The sequence below is a fragment of the Labrus mixtus genome, chromosome 7, assembly GCF_963584025.1.
Source record: "Labrus mixtus chromosome 7, fLabMix1.1, whole genome shotgun sequence".
NCBI lineage: Eukaryota > Metazoa > Chordata > Actinopteri > Labriformes > Labridae > Labrus > Labrus mixtus.
The window spans coordinates 23,462,205-23,478,156 of record NC_083618.1 but is presented as its reverse complement, the minus strand read 5'-3'; the positions used below and the strand labels follow the sequence as shown (position 1 = coordinate 23,478,156).

Sequence of the window (15,952 nt, the reverse complement as noted above, 5' to 3'; positions counted from 1 at the left end):
CAGGGTCATTAAATCATCCTAAAACCAATTCATTCACCAATGCTCAAGGACAAACCTAACACACCGATGAATATGCATGAATCCAAATCTTCAAATGAATGCCAACTCCATTCGTCTGTCTACAAAGACCAGCTAACAATTTTCTTTTATTAGCTACACATTAGTGTTCCGAGTCTCCTCCTATCCTACCTCCATCTTTTTTTCTCATAGTCCAATACACAGCTCCTACATTGCACCTTTTGTACATTTTGTGTGTTTTTTTTTAATATATATATATATTTTTATATTTTATATATTGCAATTGCTTCTTATACTTATTCTTGTATAATTTAAGGGTAACACTTTATACTAAGGTGCTTGTAATAAGCATTAATAACAGGTAATAAGTCACTTATAAGTCATGTTTATGACGGTATATAAAGTGTTAATACGTTTCTAATTATAGGCTTTCTAAGAGCCTATAAGTGTCTTATAAGAGATAATAAATTAGTTAATTATGCCTATATTAACACTTATATAGTCTTATTTGTGTTAATAAGAATCTAATAAGGTCTTATAAGTGATTTATAAGTGACTTATTACCTGTTATTAATGCCTATTACAAGCACCTTAATATAAAGTGTTACCAATTTAGGTTGTTCCTAGTTCTGCTTTATTTCCTTGTTAATTGTTTAGCACCAATACAGCAAGTCAAATTCCTTGCATGTGTAAATGTACTTGGCAATAAAACCCGATTCTGATTCTGATTCTGATTCTGATACATATTAGCCTGGAAGCTAATTCATATCCCTGTAAAGTAGATGTCACCCACATGTTTCCACATGGCTTAAAAATGTCAGACAGTCAGGGTCATTACATCCAGAAACACAAAACCTTAAAACCAACATGTGCAGAAATACACCCAGACAAACCAATCTAAAGATGTATGTACATACAAGAATCCAAATCCTGCAATAAATGCAAACATGCATGCAGACGCACACGTTAATACTCAATGCATACACAGAAACACAAATGGGAATGAGGTCTCTGTTTATTTTTCCCTCGACCCAGTACGCTATTGTCCCGAACAGATAAGCTAAACGGAGATAGAAATAGAAGCAGACAATAGCCTGATAATATTTCACGGCTGTGCTGCCTCCATTGTTGTCATCCACTCGTGATAAGCAAACAGAAGAGAGAGAGAGATAGAGAGAGACAGAAGCACTAAATATCTCCTGATAAGATGTCCGGGACGTCGTATTGTCCTCGCAGAGATAAAAAAAAAAACACGAGAGGGACGGAGAGAGAAAAAAGGAGAGAAAGCGAGATGAGCAGCAGAGCAGCAATAATCTGGATTCATAAAGAAAGCCATGCTGCTAATCGCTATCTAAGGCCTCGATTGCTTAATCAGACTGCTCAGGCTGCAGCCGTGGGGGGGGGGGGAAAGCAGGGACGAGTCGTAGGAATTCAAAGACTCAGCAAATATAGAAGATAGACAAGCTTCTCATGTTTATAGGAAAGAAAGTCTGCTGAGACTGGAGTTCACATTCAACCCCCCCACCCACCCCCTCAGAAGTATGAAAGAGCAGGGGGAAGAGGTGATCACAGGCGACGCTTCCAAATCTCTCCTGGAAAATCAGCCGGTGGTGACAGTTTGACGGGAAAAGGGTCGAGATCGGCGCAGAGTGACGCCTGTTTGACAGCAACACGGCAACTTCCTGCCAGCCGAGTTAAGACGAGTGACAGAGAGAGCGCGCTGTCCCTCGCGACGCTAATGTAGGACACACACCGGCTTCTGCTGCTCGCACGCACTGCTCAAAAATAAATAAAAAATCTGCCGCTGACAGGAGATTGAAGATTGGTACCGATGTATGAGTGAGAGATGTGTTTAACTGTTTTGTGTTTGAGAGTTGCTTAAATCGGAAAGCAGCAGTTCATGTTTCTTCAGTTTTGGATTTCGATGAGTCTGTTTTTTTCTTTTCAGTGGATGAGACAATTGTTCCAAAGAAAACACACATACTTCTTTACATTAAATGAGTCATCCTTTGTCCTTACAATAAGTCATTCAACACAGGTGCTGCAGTGATTAGTACTGTTTCCTCACAGTGAGGAGGTTCCTGGTTCAAATCCCCGTCTGACAGGAGCCTCTCTGTGTGGAGTCTGCATGTTCTCCCCCGTGCATGCGTGGGTTCTCTCCCAAAGAAATAAAAAAATATATAAATCTGTAATTGTGTAGGTCTATATAAGATAAAGTGCTGCACAGCGAAGTGTAATGTCTTCAGCTTCACTTCTGCTACATGGCTTAATTAAATTAAAATCAGAGCACTGGACTCTGCAAAGGGTGATTTGTTCCTATATGTCTGATTGTTTCTGTTCCTGTTTCTGATTGTGTCCTGATTTAGCTTGGAGCAGCAACTAGGCAACTTTGGCCCCTACCCCCACTTCCCAAAAACAAGAGTTTTTGTACATCTTTTGCAGAAGTGAGTGAACAGCTGCAACTAAAGCATGTCTGAGATGCGCTGCACCGTGCTTTTGGTGGATCAAAAAACTTAAACCAGGAGCATCGGTGGCTGGCTAGTTGGTCCACATGGCCCCATGAAGGAGGCCATGGTCCTCGTAGCAGGCAGTCCAGGAACAGGTTCGAGCTGTGTCATTCCACTAATAAGCTGTAACTAACTCCAAGTGTACTCACTACTTCTCCGTTTTCCAGCCCCCCTCACACTGAGACGTTTTCACTCTGAAAAGAAGTGTTGCATTTGAGCGTGCATGGAGACTTTAGGAAACCAAATGTGCTTCTTCAGTTTGAAATGCTCCTAACAGGCGACCTTGTAGCAAGAGAGAGAAGAAAAGAAACCATCACTGCAGTGGTGCTCTCTCTCTTTTTTTCTAAATAAGGAAATGCTTTATTCTTGTAGCTCTAGTGACCAGCAGAGAGTAATGGAGGTCGTTTTCGTCTTTAGATGTAACATTACACTCTTCCCAAAGTGACCGGATAAAATGAAAATGAAATTGAAAAACACATTAAAAGAGTCAACAGAGACAAAGCGGCGGCTCAGCTGGGGCAATGAAAGAGGAAAACAACGAGATAAAGAGGCAGCGTCGGCCTCAGTGCCGAGGTAATAACGGAGAGGAAGGAAGAGGGAAAAATATTAGAAATGAAAATGAAGATCTGACAGGTAGAGACGTCGAGGGAGGAGGAACTGAGAGCTGGTTGTGAGGATCTCTGGGGACGTGTGATTGGCTGAAGAGATGTTAGAAGAGCCCTGATTGGCTACGGGGAGGAAATGATGTTGAGAGATTAGAGATCGAGTATAATCCTCTGAGTGTGCGTGTTTGTGTGTGTGTGTGTGTGTGTGTGTGGACGTACAGAGGGCAGGGGTGGGGGTCTAGATGGATAATCCTCTCTGACAATTACCCTCTTGTGCCAGTGTGTGTGTGTGTGTGTGTGTGTGTGTCTCTAGGTGAGTAATCCTCTCCTCTCTGCCTATTTCCAGACGTACTACTTCAGCTGACTCCAGATGTGTTTAAAGGGTCTTCGATCTGATATGATTTTTTTTTAAAGCTACTAGCTTTGTTCTTTTTTAGAGTCTGTCTACAATGAGGGAGAAGCTCGAGTCCCGCTGGCTGTGTTGTTGTCAGAGCCGTGTTTACATGGACGGGACGGCCGGCTCCTCCCCTTGTCTATAAAAACTGTTTTAGTCAAGGACTAGAAAGAAGAAGAACATACTCACTGATTATTTGGAGGTTAGGTAAGAGTTTTTAGAGCACGATCATTCTGTGTCAGTTTACATGAAGCTACAAGCTAACTAAAGAGCGCTAACATTAGCATGCTAACAAAACAATGCAGCACACAGCTGGTTGCAGCTCGAGCCAAGGACGATTTTTTTTTCCACCGCTTGCGCTTAATGGTGCTTAATTATGGTGCGTTCTAATTGATAACTCCTTCATGTGAACGTGAGGGCAGAGGGGTCGGAGGTGTGTCTCTGGAGGAGAGCGGAGGCTTCAGTGTGGAGGAGGCGTGGCCAAACAGCAGTTTGTTCAACTAGTCGCACATTCTTCCTTTTAAGATGTCAGCGTTTTCTACTCTTTTCTTTCCCTTCTACTTTGACCTCAAGGAGGTAAGCCGGTCAGCTGTCACTTTTTTCTGTCCCCACTGCAGCACATCCTGTATTACCAAATATTACTCAGTGTCACTTTTGATGGTTTGGTCAAAAGAAGAGGAAGACAAAATACCGCCAGTCTGAAATGGACGACTAGAGACTTTCTGTATAAATAATGAAGAAAGGCAAGAAAAGACACACAGTATACAAACTTAGCCACACTCCGGTGTAAGTGATACTAGGCCGTCCCCCTGAAGGCCACAGAGGCAGTGTGCTGGAGTAAACGAGGTCAGAAGCTCAAGGTCTCGCTCTAAATATACTCCATTATTGACAAAAGTGAAAAACAATCCACGAGAGGAAGCAGAGGCTGAAGAGACGATGAGAGTTACAGAGGAGATTGCCTCGCTCTCCTGTTGTTGCATCAGTCTCGTCTTTTGTTTTTTTTGTCCGTAGCAATTATTTCACACAAGTTCTCTTACACTCGTTTCTTTTATTCTGTCTCTTCTTTTTAGATCCTGTTGAAACAGAAGAGACAACAACTTCTCCTCTGTGCATGTGTTTGTGTGAAGTGTAGATGTTCCCCCGTCTCTTTCATCTGCTCTCCAACCATTTGGAGGTAAACACACACACACACAGAGGCGGTCTGTGTGTGTGTGTGTGTGTGTGTGTGTGTGTATGTGTGTGTCAGACTCAAAGTCAGAGTCAGACACTTTGTGGAGCTTTGAGTCTGAGGTCGAATCCACAAACGAGCAGCTTGTCAGTAAACACTTTCTTTTTCTGAGCGGAGCAGTGAAGCTGTCGCTGCGTTAAAGATCCATCGTGTGATCCACATTGAAATAAACAGGTTGGAGAACAATTCAAGATGGAGGAAACTCCAGAACTAAAGGCGGGGTTCATACGACGGCGTGGGCAGGGAGCACAATACTCTGTGAAGCAACTCCTGAAATCAGCTTGTCAACCCCAATATCTTCAACTTTCAGCTATGCGGTGCTGACGCAGGTTGCCATGTGGTGGACTCTGAAGCTTCAGTGTTTAGCCAGCTCTGCATCGGTCTGTAAACCTTTCTGCGTTCTAACCTCTCTCCATTTTTCAAAAGCATCTCCAATATTGATCCTAGTTTGAGCACGTTTCTGCTCGTGGAGCTTATTAGAAACATGCAGAGGCTTTTTTAGGTCGGGTACAATCACTTCTATCTGAACCACTTCTCTTGCCTCTCTTCCATCGCTGCAACACCTGTTGCTTTGACCTGATAACTGCTCTCATATCTGACAAACCGAGGGGCATCCAAAACGGCTGTGTGGGGGGGTGCCTTAAAACTGCCTACCTTCTCTGGATCAAACAAATCCAGAGCATTCAGGACCAGAATCTAAAGTTAGAAGGAGGACATACTGGCTGCTGCATTGTTGTCAGAGAAACCAGCACTTCCACATAGCATGTTTCCTTAATGTCTGATCATATAGTAAGGTCACTTCATCATCTCACTCACTACACATCTTACTGATTGGACCTTTCAGGTGATTCCTGCCACTAATCAATGATCCCTATTAGTTATTTAAGTACGAGGACCTTCAGGCCCCTCCCCCCTCCAGCCGCTCACTCTCTAGCAGCACGACTCTGGTGGGAACATAAGAGTTTAGCTGACAAGCCTGGGAGCTGTTTAATCCAACACACTGCAGAAACCAGGCCCCGGGTACAGTGTGTAGATATTCTGATCAGATCTGTGTGTGAATAACTTTACTCTCCGATTCCTCCCTCCCTCACGTACGGCCTTTAATCAATCACAGAAATCAATACCGGCAACCGCTCTGGCATTTTTTATTTCAGCGAGTTGCTCTGCTCCAGGAGGTCTGCAGACACACGGTGGCTGTTGTGTTTGCTTCCCTCATCGCAGATTTCTCAACAAAAGAAATGATTGATTCTCATCAGATGTCTGCGGGGGATCGCACTATCGATTCTGTTTACCTTGAAAAGAAGACAATAACTAAGTTTCTGAAAATCCAGCAGGGCTCGTCCAAAGATAACGACACAGGGATGCTCACGTTTTCCAATTCACTCGAGCATCAGGAGTATAGCTGCAGAATGTCAATGTTTGTCTAGGAAGCTGGGATATGTAAGACAATACCCAGAAACTGAGGTTTTAAGACTGGAATAGATCTGCATTTAAAAGGACTTTATTTTAGAAAGTGGAGCTCCAGATGTTGAAATATGCTGAGCTGTAAATGTTGCACCAATGAACAGACCAGGAGTCTTCTGTTTGCCAACTTTGGCAACTTTATTGAAGACAATGTAAACATTTTTAAAAGCAAACTCAAGACCTACCTTTTCATTTCATCTAGTTTTATTACATTTTGAACCTCCTGTGTTTCCTCATTTAGAATAAATGATAGCGTTTCCTCAGTACCTGTTCTTATCTAGTTATTTTTTACCTTACTTTTTGGATTGTGGGATAGGGGTGGGGGAGGGAGTCATGTTGTTGCAGTTTGATTTATGTTGATGTAAAACACTTTGGGATACATTGTTGTATGAAAAGTGCTATACAAATAAAGTTTGATTGATTCATTCTTCTTTCGTCTTTTTTTTTTACGACTATTCTTCTCAAGAAGCATCGGGTCCTCACAACAAAAACTGCAAACATGCTCATTCATCTCTTGACCACAACCCTGGCTATTTACGTCACCTCTGCACACGGGCCGATGACGCCCAATTGAATTTAAAACAAGTATTTCTAGGTCGCAACATAAACAACTAAGGTGCTGTGTTTCCAACAAAATCAAAGACTTCAAGAGACTTATTTCTTACAGAAGTTACATATTGCTCCTTTAACTGTTCAAAGAATCCACAAGAACTTAATAAAACAGGAAAAAAAAGATTTTGATGCACAATAGCATGACAGTAAATCTGCTGTTTTACCACCCGAGAATCACCAGTACACATATGACAGGAGGAAGAACGTAATCAGTTTGTCAGAACAATGTTTTGTCTATTCATGTGTTGCACAAGGTTGCCGTTCTTGCGCCGCGTTGAAGTTACATGCAGCGCTCTGTGATGACACCTCGGCGCGTCCAATAGGAGGGAAGATCAGATCACAACAAACGGTGTCCCACTTTCCTGAGCTCTCCCGGGACATCGGAGAGAGAGAGAGAGGTCTAGTTTGTAAAGACATGTCGGACAGTTTGGGCGTACCAGGTGTGTTTCAAACAGCAGCAGAAATGTGTGGCCTCCTAGACGAGACCAAACTCTCCCACATCCTGTCGTCCCCTGATGATCTCATGAACACACCCCCCTCTTCTTCTTCTTCTTCTTCTTCTCTGCTCGTCTCCTCCTCCTCAGCAGGAGAAAGGTCAGCGCACACTGCATCCGAGGGTCGAAGTCAGCTGTCTGTCTTAACAACACTACACTGCTACATGTGATCACAGATTCTGTTATGACTTCCTGTCATAAAAGAGATCCTGTGTGGCGCCGATAGCCTCGTGGTTAGAGCGCTCTCTCCCCAGGAATATCTCACTGTAAATGTGATTTATTTCACCTAAAGCTTTTTTTTTTTCCCCAATATAAAAATCAAATGAAGGATTTCCTCACCCGGGCTGTGATCTGGATTCTCTCCTCTCGTTACATTTAAACATCAAACCCCTTTTGACTCGTCGACTAGCTAAACCAAACCGTCAAACTGTGATCTTATGATCCGCCTCGCTGCGTAATTCTAATCAATGCTAGCAGCGGCGTCTGTTCAGCTAGCGGGAGGTCAGGAGGACCTCCTCGGAGACCAGCGGGGGTTGGCGAGTGAGCAAACACGGAGGACCTGCAGCGCTCCAACGGTCTGATGAGGCAATCAGAGACGGGATTGACAAGGTCGCCGTGTGTGTGTGTGTGTGTGTGTGTGTGTGTGTGTGTGTGTGTGTGTGTGTGTGTGTGTGTGTGTGTGTGTGTGTGTGTGTGTGTGTGTGTGTGTGTGTTTGAATGCTCCTCTGCTCTCAGGTCAGTTATTCATGGCTGCATATTATGTGCGGGGTCTGCAAGTGGAGCTGCAGGGAGTCGTGCGAGGGCGGAAACGTAAAAGTCATTTGAAGCACTTAAGAACTGCTATCCCACAGTTATTCATCCAGCAGGTTTATTTTTAAAAACAGCTGCTGTGGTTTCATAAAGACTGAGTGTGTACATAGCAAAGAGAAATGATGGAGGGGAAACTCTCAACCATCAGAGACGAGCGTCCAAATCAGCTCGATTCTATTGTTTCCTATCGGAGTGAGCTAACAGCCCTCTCTGACACTCGCATACACAGACGAGGAAGGAGGGAGGAGGGGGATCTACAAGGCACTGACACTCCCTTTTCTCCCTCAGCAGAGCTCGTTAGCTTGTTTCACAAAGTGGAGGTAACAGTGCTTTAATATAATCCACATCTGTGTTTGAAATGTTGAGCTCTGACTCGGGTCAGCACCGGAGAACATTGTGTGTTGTGATTTGAGTCAACAGCTCGTCAATACAAAGCGCCACACTTCAGTTCATTTACCTTCACAATAAAAGCACCAGATGTAATAATGTTTAGAAGGGGAAAACTGAAAGAAACAAACAACCTGTAGAGTCTCTCAGTGGTTGAAAGGAATGACTCTCTTTCTCTCTTTCTTGCTCTTGAAAGGATAAGCTATTTCTCAAAAAACAAACATGACAAGTTTTGGAAAGTATGGACTATTTTTGACAACTTCCTGGAGGGTAATGGCATACAAAATGAGGTTTGGACTGATGAACAGATCTGACAGTCTGCTATGTTTTTATTTTTATTATTATCATTTATTTATTATTATTATATATTTTTTTCCTTTACTTTTATTTCCTCTTTTTTTTTTTAGTTTTTGTATTGTGTGTACTGTTTTGCTATACACTGTTTTTGCTTTGATATAAAAGACAATCAAGAGATGGTTTAAAAAAAAAAAAAAAAAAAAAAGGGGGAAACTGAAATTCACAGAGCAAAGCTGGACGCGGTGTGAACAGCAAGCAAGCGACTGGCGCGATGTGATGTGACGCTATGTGACAACTTCCAGATTTATCACACCTCCTACTCTTTGTTCATGTTTGAAATACGATGAGGAGAAATAAGTTGTGCTTTTAAAACAGTGCTGAATTCTTACATCTGTTGTCTTATGAGAAACAGACGACAAAGTGGACTTACCCCTCCTGTCACACTCTGAATGTAAACCAGATATGACCAGATTATCAAAATCACATTTTTCTTCAAACTGCTAAAATCAGAACAGTTCATTTCAAAACACTTAAGCGCTAAAAATAAACAAAACTAATTCAATGAATGATATAAATTACATCTCTGGTAGTTTTTTACCCAATAACCAGTAACACAAATCCACCTGTTTGTCAGTGATGGTGTGAAGGTCTATTTAGTTTGAGGATGAGTGTCTGCTGAGAGTGACACTCGGATCAGATTAGGAGACATTCAAAGAAGGTCTAAGTCAAATTTGTCCTGAAATATATTCTGCTCATCTGTATTTCAAAGATAACAACCAATAGAATTGAGGCCAGTGATTCTGTGATTTTAATGTTTTGTTGGCTGTTTGATTAGTGATCAAAATAAACTAAACATCTCTGAAACAAATATCATCATCAGTCTTCCTCTCAAACCTCCATGAAAAAAAAGGGTCAATAACACTTTTTGTTTCTGCAGATTTTTTGTCCTCTAAATGATCGTGTTTGTCCTCGCTGTCCATCTCACCTCCGTCCCCCTCGCTATCCCTCTGCCCCCCCCCCGAGATAATTTATCTTTCCTCACATGAATAGGACAAGAGGGAGTGAGTAAGTGGAGGAGGGGGGGGGGGGGGGGGTCTTTGTCCCTTTAGATCTCACCCAGATGTTTCCTTTAATCCTGTAATTATCTCCAATTAGAGTAATGGATGCAGGAGATGAAGTGTGAGCACAATGGATCCATTCAAGTTTTAAAGAGAGATTTGTTTTCTTCTGGACACTTTCTCACTCCATAGGTTTCATCTCTGTGCCCCTCTCTCTCTTCCTTCTTCACATTGTTTTATTATCTTTCTTTCCTCCCACTCCTCCCTCTCAAAGTCCGAGCGTGAATTCATCCTTAAAAGCGAGGGAACGGCGAGAGCAGGGGGGGGGGCTGGGTTGGAAACAGAGACAACAGAGCAGGAAAGAAGGGGCTCTTTAGATGTTGCAGATGATGCCTTTAATCCTGTCAATAGGTGTAATTATAGTAATTATCTCTAATTGCCGTGCATTGTGTCGGCTCTCTGATATGTTTAACACATGAAGCCGAGTCGTGCCGCCTCCGCCGCGCTCAGAGGCCGGGTGAGCGCACATTAATGAAACCGACACAAAAACAAGGGTGGAAACTCATGACGGGCCCCGTGAGGTTTAAAGACTATGCACAGTGGTGTCTCTATCATATCATATTATGAAGGATGAAAACCGAGTTTAGCAAGAAAAGTTTCAATTTTTGGACTTTTTTTTGTCTTTATTTTAGAGATAGAGTCGGATATAAGGGAGAGAGACATGTTTGTTGAGATCCTCAGGCAGAGGTTGTCCGTGTGTTTTAAATACCAGACTGAAAACTATATATATACTATAAAGGGGTCAGAGCGTTCGCTGTGAGGGCTCCGACCCCCAGGAGATCAGTTCAGCTGAGTCAGGAAAACAAAAAGCTGCATATTTATACATAAAAACAATAAAACAGGAGCATCCTGAACTATAAGAACACAACTATAAAGGAAGAGAAAGAAGCTAACACTGCTCGTCCAATAGGGGGACAAACGTGCCCAGTGCTTACACACACCCTCACATGATCTTCAATGTCTACACAGCAGCACACAGGTTTACCCATGCACTCACCCAGGGGCTTGTATCACTTCCTTAGTAACACACCTGTCCCCAAAACACACACACACATTCATAGCTTTAAAAAAAAAAAAAAAACACTCCTTCTTCTCCTGCTTCACTGACTCCTCACACACTCATTTTCTTTGCCACACACTTTCTTTAAAAGAGCCTCTCACACACACACACGCACACACACACACACTAAAAGCCCTGCCAGGTCTGGATGTGAGGTATCTCCTTGATGCTCTGATAGAAGCTGCAGACAGCAGGCAGAGCACGGGTCAATAATGCATTAGATGGAGGGCTCCAATCTACTTCAGCCCGAATAAAGCGTCTGTGACCACACACACACACACACACACACACACACACACACACACACACACACACACACACACACACACACACACACACACACACACACACACACACACACACACACACACACACACACACACACACAGTGTACACACACGTCTCTCAATCTCAGTCTCACTCCCAAACATTGTCTGAAGGCTGTCAGGAGATCTCCCGTCTCCTCTTCGTTTTCTCGTCCTACTTTTTACCTCCTTCCTCATGGATTCACACATTTGAATTCTTCTTGTTTTAATTTTTAACGGGTTTTCACGTCTATGCCTGAATGATTATGACTCGTATCGCTATGAACTGACACTGATGTCCCGGCTTACACTTCAAAGATAACCCGTCTGTGTCTTTGTCTCGGCTCCCAGTTATTTTAAAGGAAAAGGTTTTGCCTTCACCTCCACCTTTCCATCGACTTTTTCTGCATGAAATGAAATCGAACCACAGGAAGAAAATAATGATGCTTTGAAATGAGAAACTGGTGGACTAGTGGTTAGTTCACACGCCCCATGTACAGAGGCTGTAGTAGTCACAGCGGACAGTCCAGGTTCAAGTCCGACCTGTGGCTCTTTTCCCGCATGTCATTCCCCGCTCTCTCTCTCCTGAGTTTCTGTCTCTATCCACCCTCCTGTCTCTTCAATAAAGGCAGAAAAAGCGCAAAACCAAATCTGTAAAAAGTACTTATAGTCCTATCGTCTTCAAGATTCACTCATGATCGTCCACATTTTACTGTAAACTTCCACCCAGTTCATCAACACCATGAGCTGCAGCCTCCTCAACAACTGCAGCCACACATTCAATCACCAGATCTCTCTCTCTCCCACAATGCCACATTTTAAAAGCTGTAACCTCGGCCTTGCACACTCACAGTGAGTATGAACATTCATTTAAAAAAAAAAAAAAAAAGTGTCTGACTGACCTCATAGAGTGTGATGACCCCGTTGGTCTCGTTGGGAGCTTTCCACTGCATGAAGATCTTCTCCTCGTACGGAGTGTTCTGCAGCGACTCCATCGGCACCGAGCCCGGCACTGCGGAGAAAACAGACAAAAAAAAAACTTGACTGAGAACTCTTAAACTTAAACTGTGCATAATGAGGGGAACTGTGGTTACATTTGAAGAGAATAGCATGCCTTGTATTGAATTGAGAAAAAAGTCACAACAGCAGCGACGAGACATCAAACAATAAGCAAACAGCTGCATGGAAATCTTGAAACGTCTGGATGAATCGGATAAATGTGATTCTGAACAGGCGGAACGTGAACTCTTGAATTTAGTTTGAGACTAGACTGAAGCTTCATCTTGAACGACAAAGACTGATTTGTCAGATTCACAAACAGCTCTCACACAGTGTGTTAACAACAGACATGAGCTGGACTGAGTGTCACCTCCTGAAATCAGCTGTTGTGCAAACTAAAATCTGCCAGCCGGCGGCGGTGAGGACGAGGAGCCCGGGGCCGGCTCGAGCTGGGGCGGACCGTTAGTGTCGGTGCGCTCACTGTTTGTCTACACAGACATAGAGTCTGTTTTCTGCCAGGAATTTCCAAGATCAACTCTGGAAGAAATCTCGGAAACAGTTGAGGAAACGGCTGTATGTGTTGTAATAAATATGTCTGTAAATAGAGGACCTTAGTGGGAGTGGCCTGCGGTGCTGTGCATTCTGCGATTTGGTGTCTTTCATCCACATGAGCCAAAAAGACACTTTCTGCCTTTTCTCGGTCAAGAAGGCACCAACTTCAGAATGTATTTCACATTTCTACTACATATATGACCCAATGTCAATACAGATTCATGTTTCAACGGGGGTGAAGTATCCCTTTAAGGTGACGTGCAACTTATTTCACGTGGTGTAAGTTTAACTCTGAGTTTTGACTTTGAGGTCGAGCTGTGATGTTGTGCAGCTCGACTGTAATTGGTGAATTGAATCCACTCTCCTCCCGAGCCGAGAGGAGAGGAGCTGGACGAACCCGTACATGACCCCACGCGGAGATAAATGTTGAAGACGCTGAGTAATGGAACAGCCTGCTGAGACAAGACGACAGCAAGCCTCGGTGATTTTTTAATTTTTCCGCCGCTATACGGGCACATTTTGTGACGCACCGCTGGGAGCTCTGCATTCAAAATCAACTCGTTTGGATGAAAAAAGCTCAAACGAAAGTCTATTAGCTCACAAAGTCAATTACTAATCCAAAGTCAATGAAGCAACCGTCTGCTGTCAGGGGAAACGTCCACCTGGAGGCGGCTGCTCTCCAAGTTTAGGGGGGGACTCGGCGCACTTTGTGAGTATTTGTACGGTCACTTTAATTTTTTTTATCTACTGGACTTTTAATGAAGCAAACTGCACTCAACTGTCTGAAATCACACACTACACCCAGCAGGACATTTTTATTTATTAAATATGAAAGAATACAACTTCAGAGTGTAACCGTGTTTTAAGCTTGATGTCTAAACTTTGCACAGTCGTCGACTTGAAAATGAAACTCTTAAAGTGTTTGAAAGTAAGAATGGAACAAACAAACCGGAAACACCTGCAGAACAGAGCTGCAGTCCATGATTGCAGGTATTAACTGCACAGCATCCTGATTACATCACTCAGCAAATCAGACCGTGTACTATACACACACTTGACTTTTGACTTATTATAGTCAAATCTGCCTAGTAACAGTGTGTGCACTTGTGCCTGTATTTGCAGGAAGAGAAAGACGTTCACACATTTTCATGTCAACACAGACGAAGAAGAAAAGTGTCAGATACCTTGTCAGGGTCTGAAGCTGTCAAACACACACACACACACACACACACACACACACACACACACACACACACTGAGTGGTGTGAAATGTTTTAAATGTTAAGGGCTAAGAGAGACAGACAGAGCCATGCGGGAGGGAAAGCTGGCTGTAATGTGTTTAAATGTGTGGCTTTGTTTGTCTTCTACACTTGCAGGATTCGGTTCTAGCATGCCGCAACCTCTGACCTTTAGTGTTCAGTCTTGCTCTCTCTGCTGAGTGTCAACTCATCGTCTGCATTGTGAAACAGAAATGGCTGAAACAATCGCAGGAAGCTCTTATTACCGCCACAACATGAATCCTAAAAAAAAAACAATCGGATGCTTCATAATGTTTCCTTTAAAACTGAACATTTGGACGTCTTTATCCATCTTTCCTTTGAGCGCGAAGGGAGCTCCAGTTTGGGGAATTTTAAAGCTTTTCAGCTTTTATCAAGTAATGAAAATGCGTCTTAAGATTCAAAGAGCCACACAGACAACAGAGCCAATCCTTTTAGATAACAAAAGCTTTCATTGGACGGCTCCATTGTGACTTAAATGTTTTAAAGAATCTCTTTAAAAATGTCATTATTTATTCCCTGAAGGTTGCCCACACATTAATGAAACGTTATGTTGTCTGAAGGAGGTTATGAGCTCCGCTATCTTTGGCTGCATGCGACGTCTGTCTGTGACGCAGCATCCTGTCAAGAAGCAAGAAAATACTGACAGGCCTTCATCCTTGATGGTTTAGATATGTGTATGTACCTGCAGTGAGTGTATTTGTAGCCCTCACAGGTGTTTAACATCATGTTATTTCACATGTCAAGGTGACAGTGTCATTATGAATATGAGGTCATCACATGAAATAACAACAACCTGCAGCTGTGACATCATCATGGGGTTATCACAGGTGATTTTATTGTAGCAGGTCAGCATTGAAAGGCGAGGTGTGAATGCATGGCCCACCACTGATATGTTCCATACTGACAGAGGGCCTGATTAACTAAAGGATTGCACGGCTAGCTAAAACTGTGCAAATGCATCAAAAAGACACAGTGTAATTCAGGGAACACACACAAAGGGTTAAACTCCCCTAACTGAGCTGCAGAGCAAACAGCATATTGTGCGGTTATTTAGGGAAAAATGGTCCCTTTTCTTTCTAAATCGGCCTCACTGCAGAAAGATCATAATTCATAAAACACCGGCAGCAACAGCCACGTGCAGTAAGAGAGGAGAAATCACCGTCTGCGGAGAGATGGTGGTAACTGCACTGCCGGATCAGAGATCAGAAGAAAAAAAAAAAAGTCTGTAAAATACAACTCTGATATTATGAAGATGACAATAAACTTGACATAATGTCCCCTCTCCCCTGCAGGAAGCTTTTCAACACATTCAATCAGAAACACAAGCAAGCAGCACACAGCGAGACAACCTCATGGGAGTGTCTGCTTTGTGAATTAGAGCTCAAAAAGAGTAAAGGATGCTCAATTTTTGGAGCGATAGGGGCGCAAACTATTCTTAGTGAATCAGGACCTAAGATCATAAAACAAGTCTTTTGTTTCAAGTCAAAATTGTTGACACAGATATGGTTTCACACACATTAAGACACACACAAAAACACCAACACACACACAAACGCACACATACACACACAGGAGAAGCAGACTGTCAGAAGTCTGACTGAAGACTATTTTGATTAGTAATGCGGAGGTGTTGATTAGACCCCCGCCTGTGGAGCAGATCAAATTACCCGAACAAAGAAATGCAATTAGATGTTGCCATTTTTATTCAACGTCTTATCACTCACCCAGGTGTGTGTGTGTGTGTGTGTGTGTGTGTGTGTGTGTGTGTGTGTGTGTGTGTGTGTGTGTGTGTGTGTGTGTGTGTGTGTGTGTGTGTGCGTGT

General features: G+C 43.0%; 1 protein-coding gene across 7 annotated transcripts in view; it reads right to left on the bottom strand.

Annotated features, from left to right (window-relative positions):
- The window catches only part of ptprt (protein tyrosine phosphatase receptor type T), a 292,314-nt gene that overhangs the window by 147,405 nt on the left and 128,957 nt on the right, over positions 1-15,952 (bottom strand). For all 7 annotated transcript variants that reach the window (XM_061041736.1, XM_061041737.1, XM_061041738.1 and 4 more), the window contains exon 11: positions 12,202-12,311. In XM_061041736.1, the coding sequence (XP_060897719.1) occupies positions 12,202-12,311 (110 nt within the window). The remainder of the gene's footprint in view (positions 1-12,201; positions 12,312-15,952) is intronic.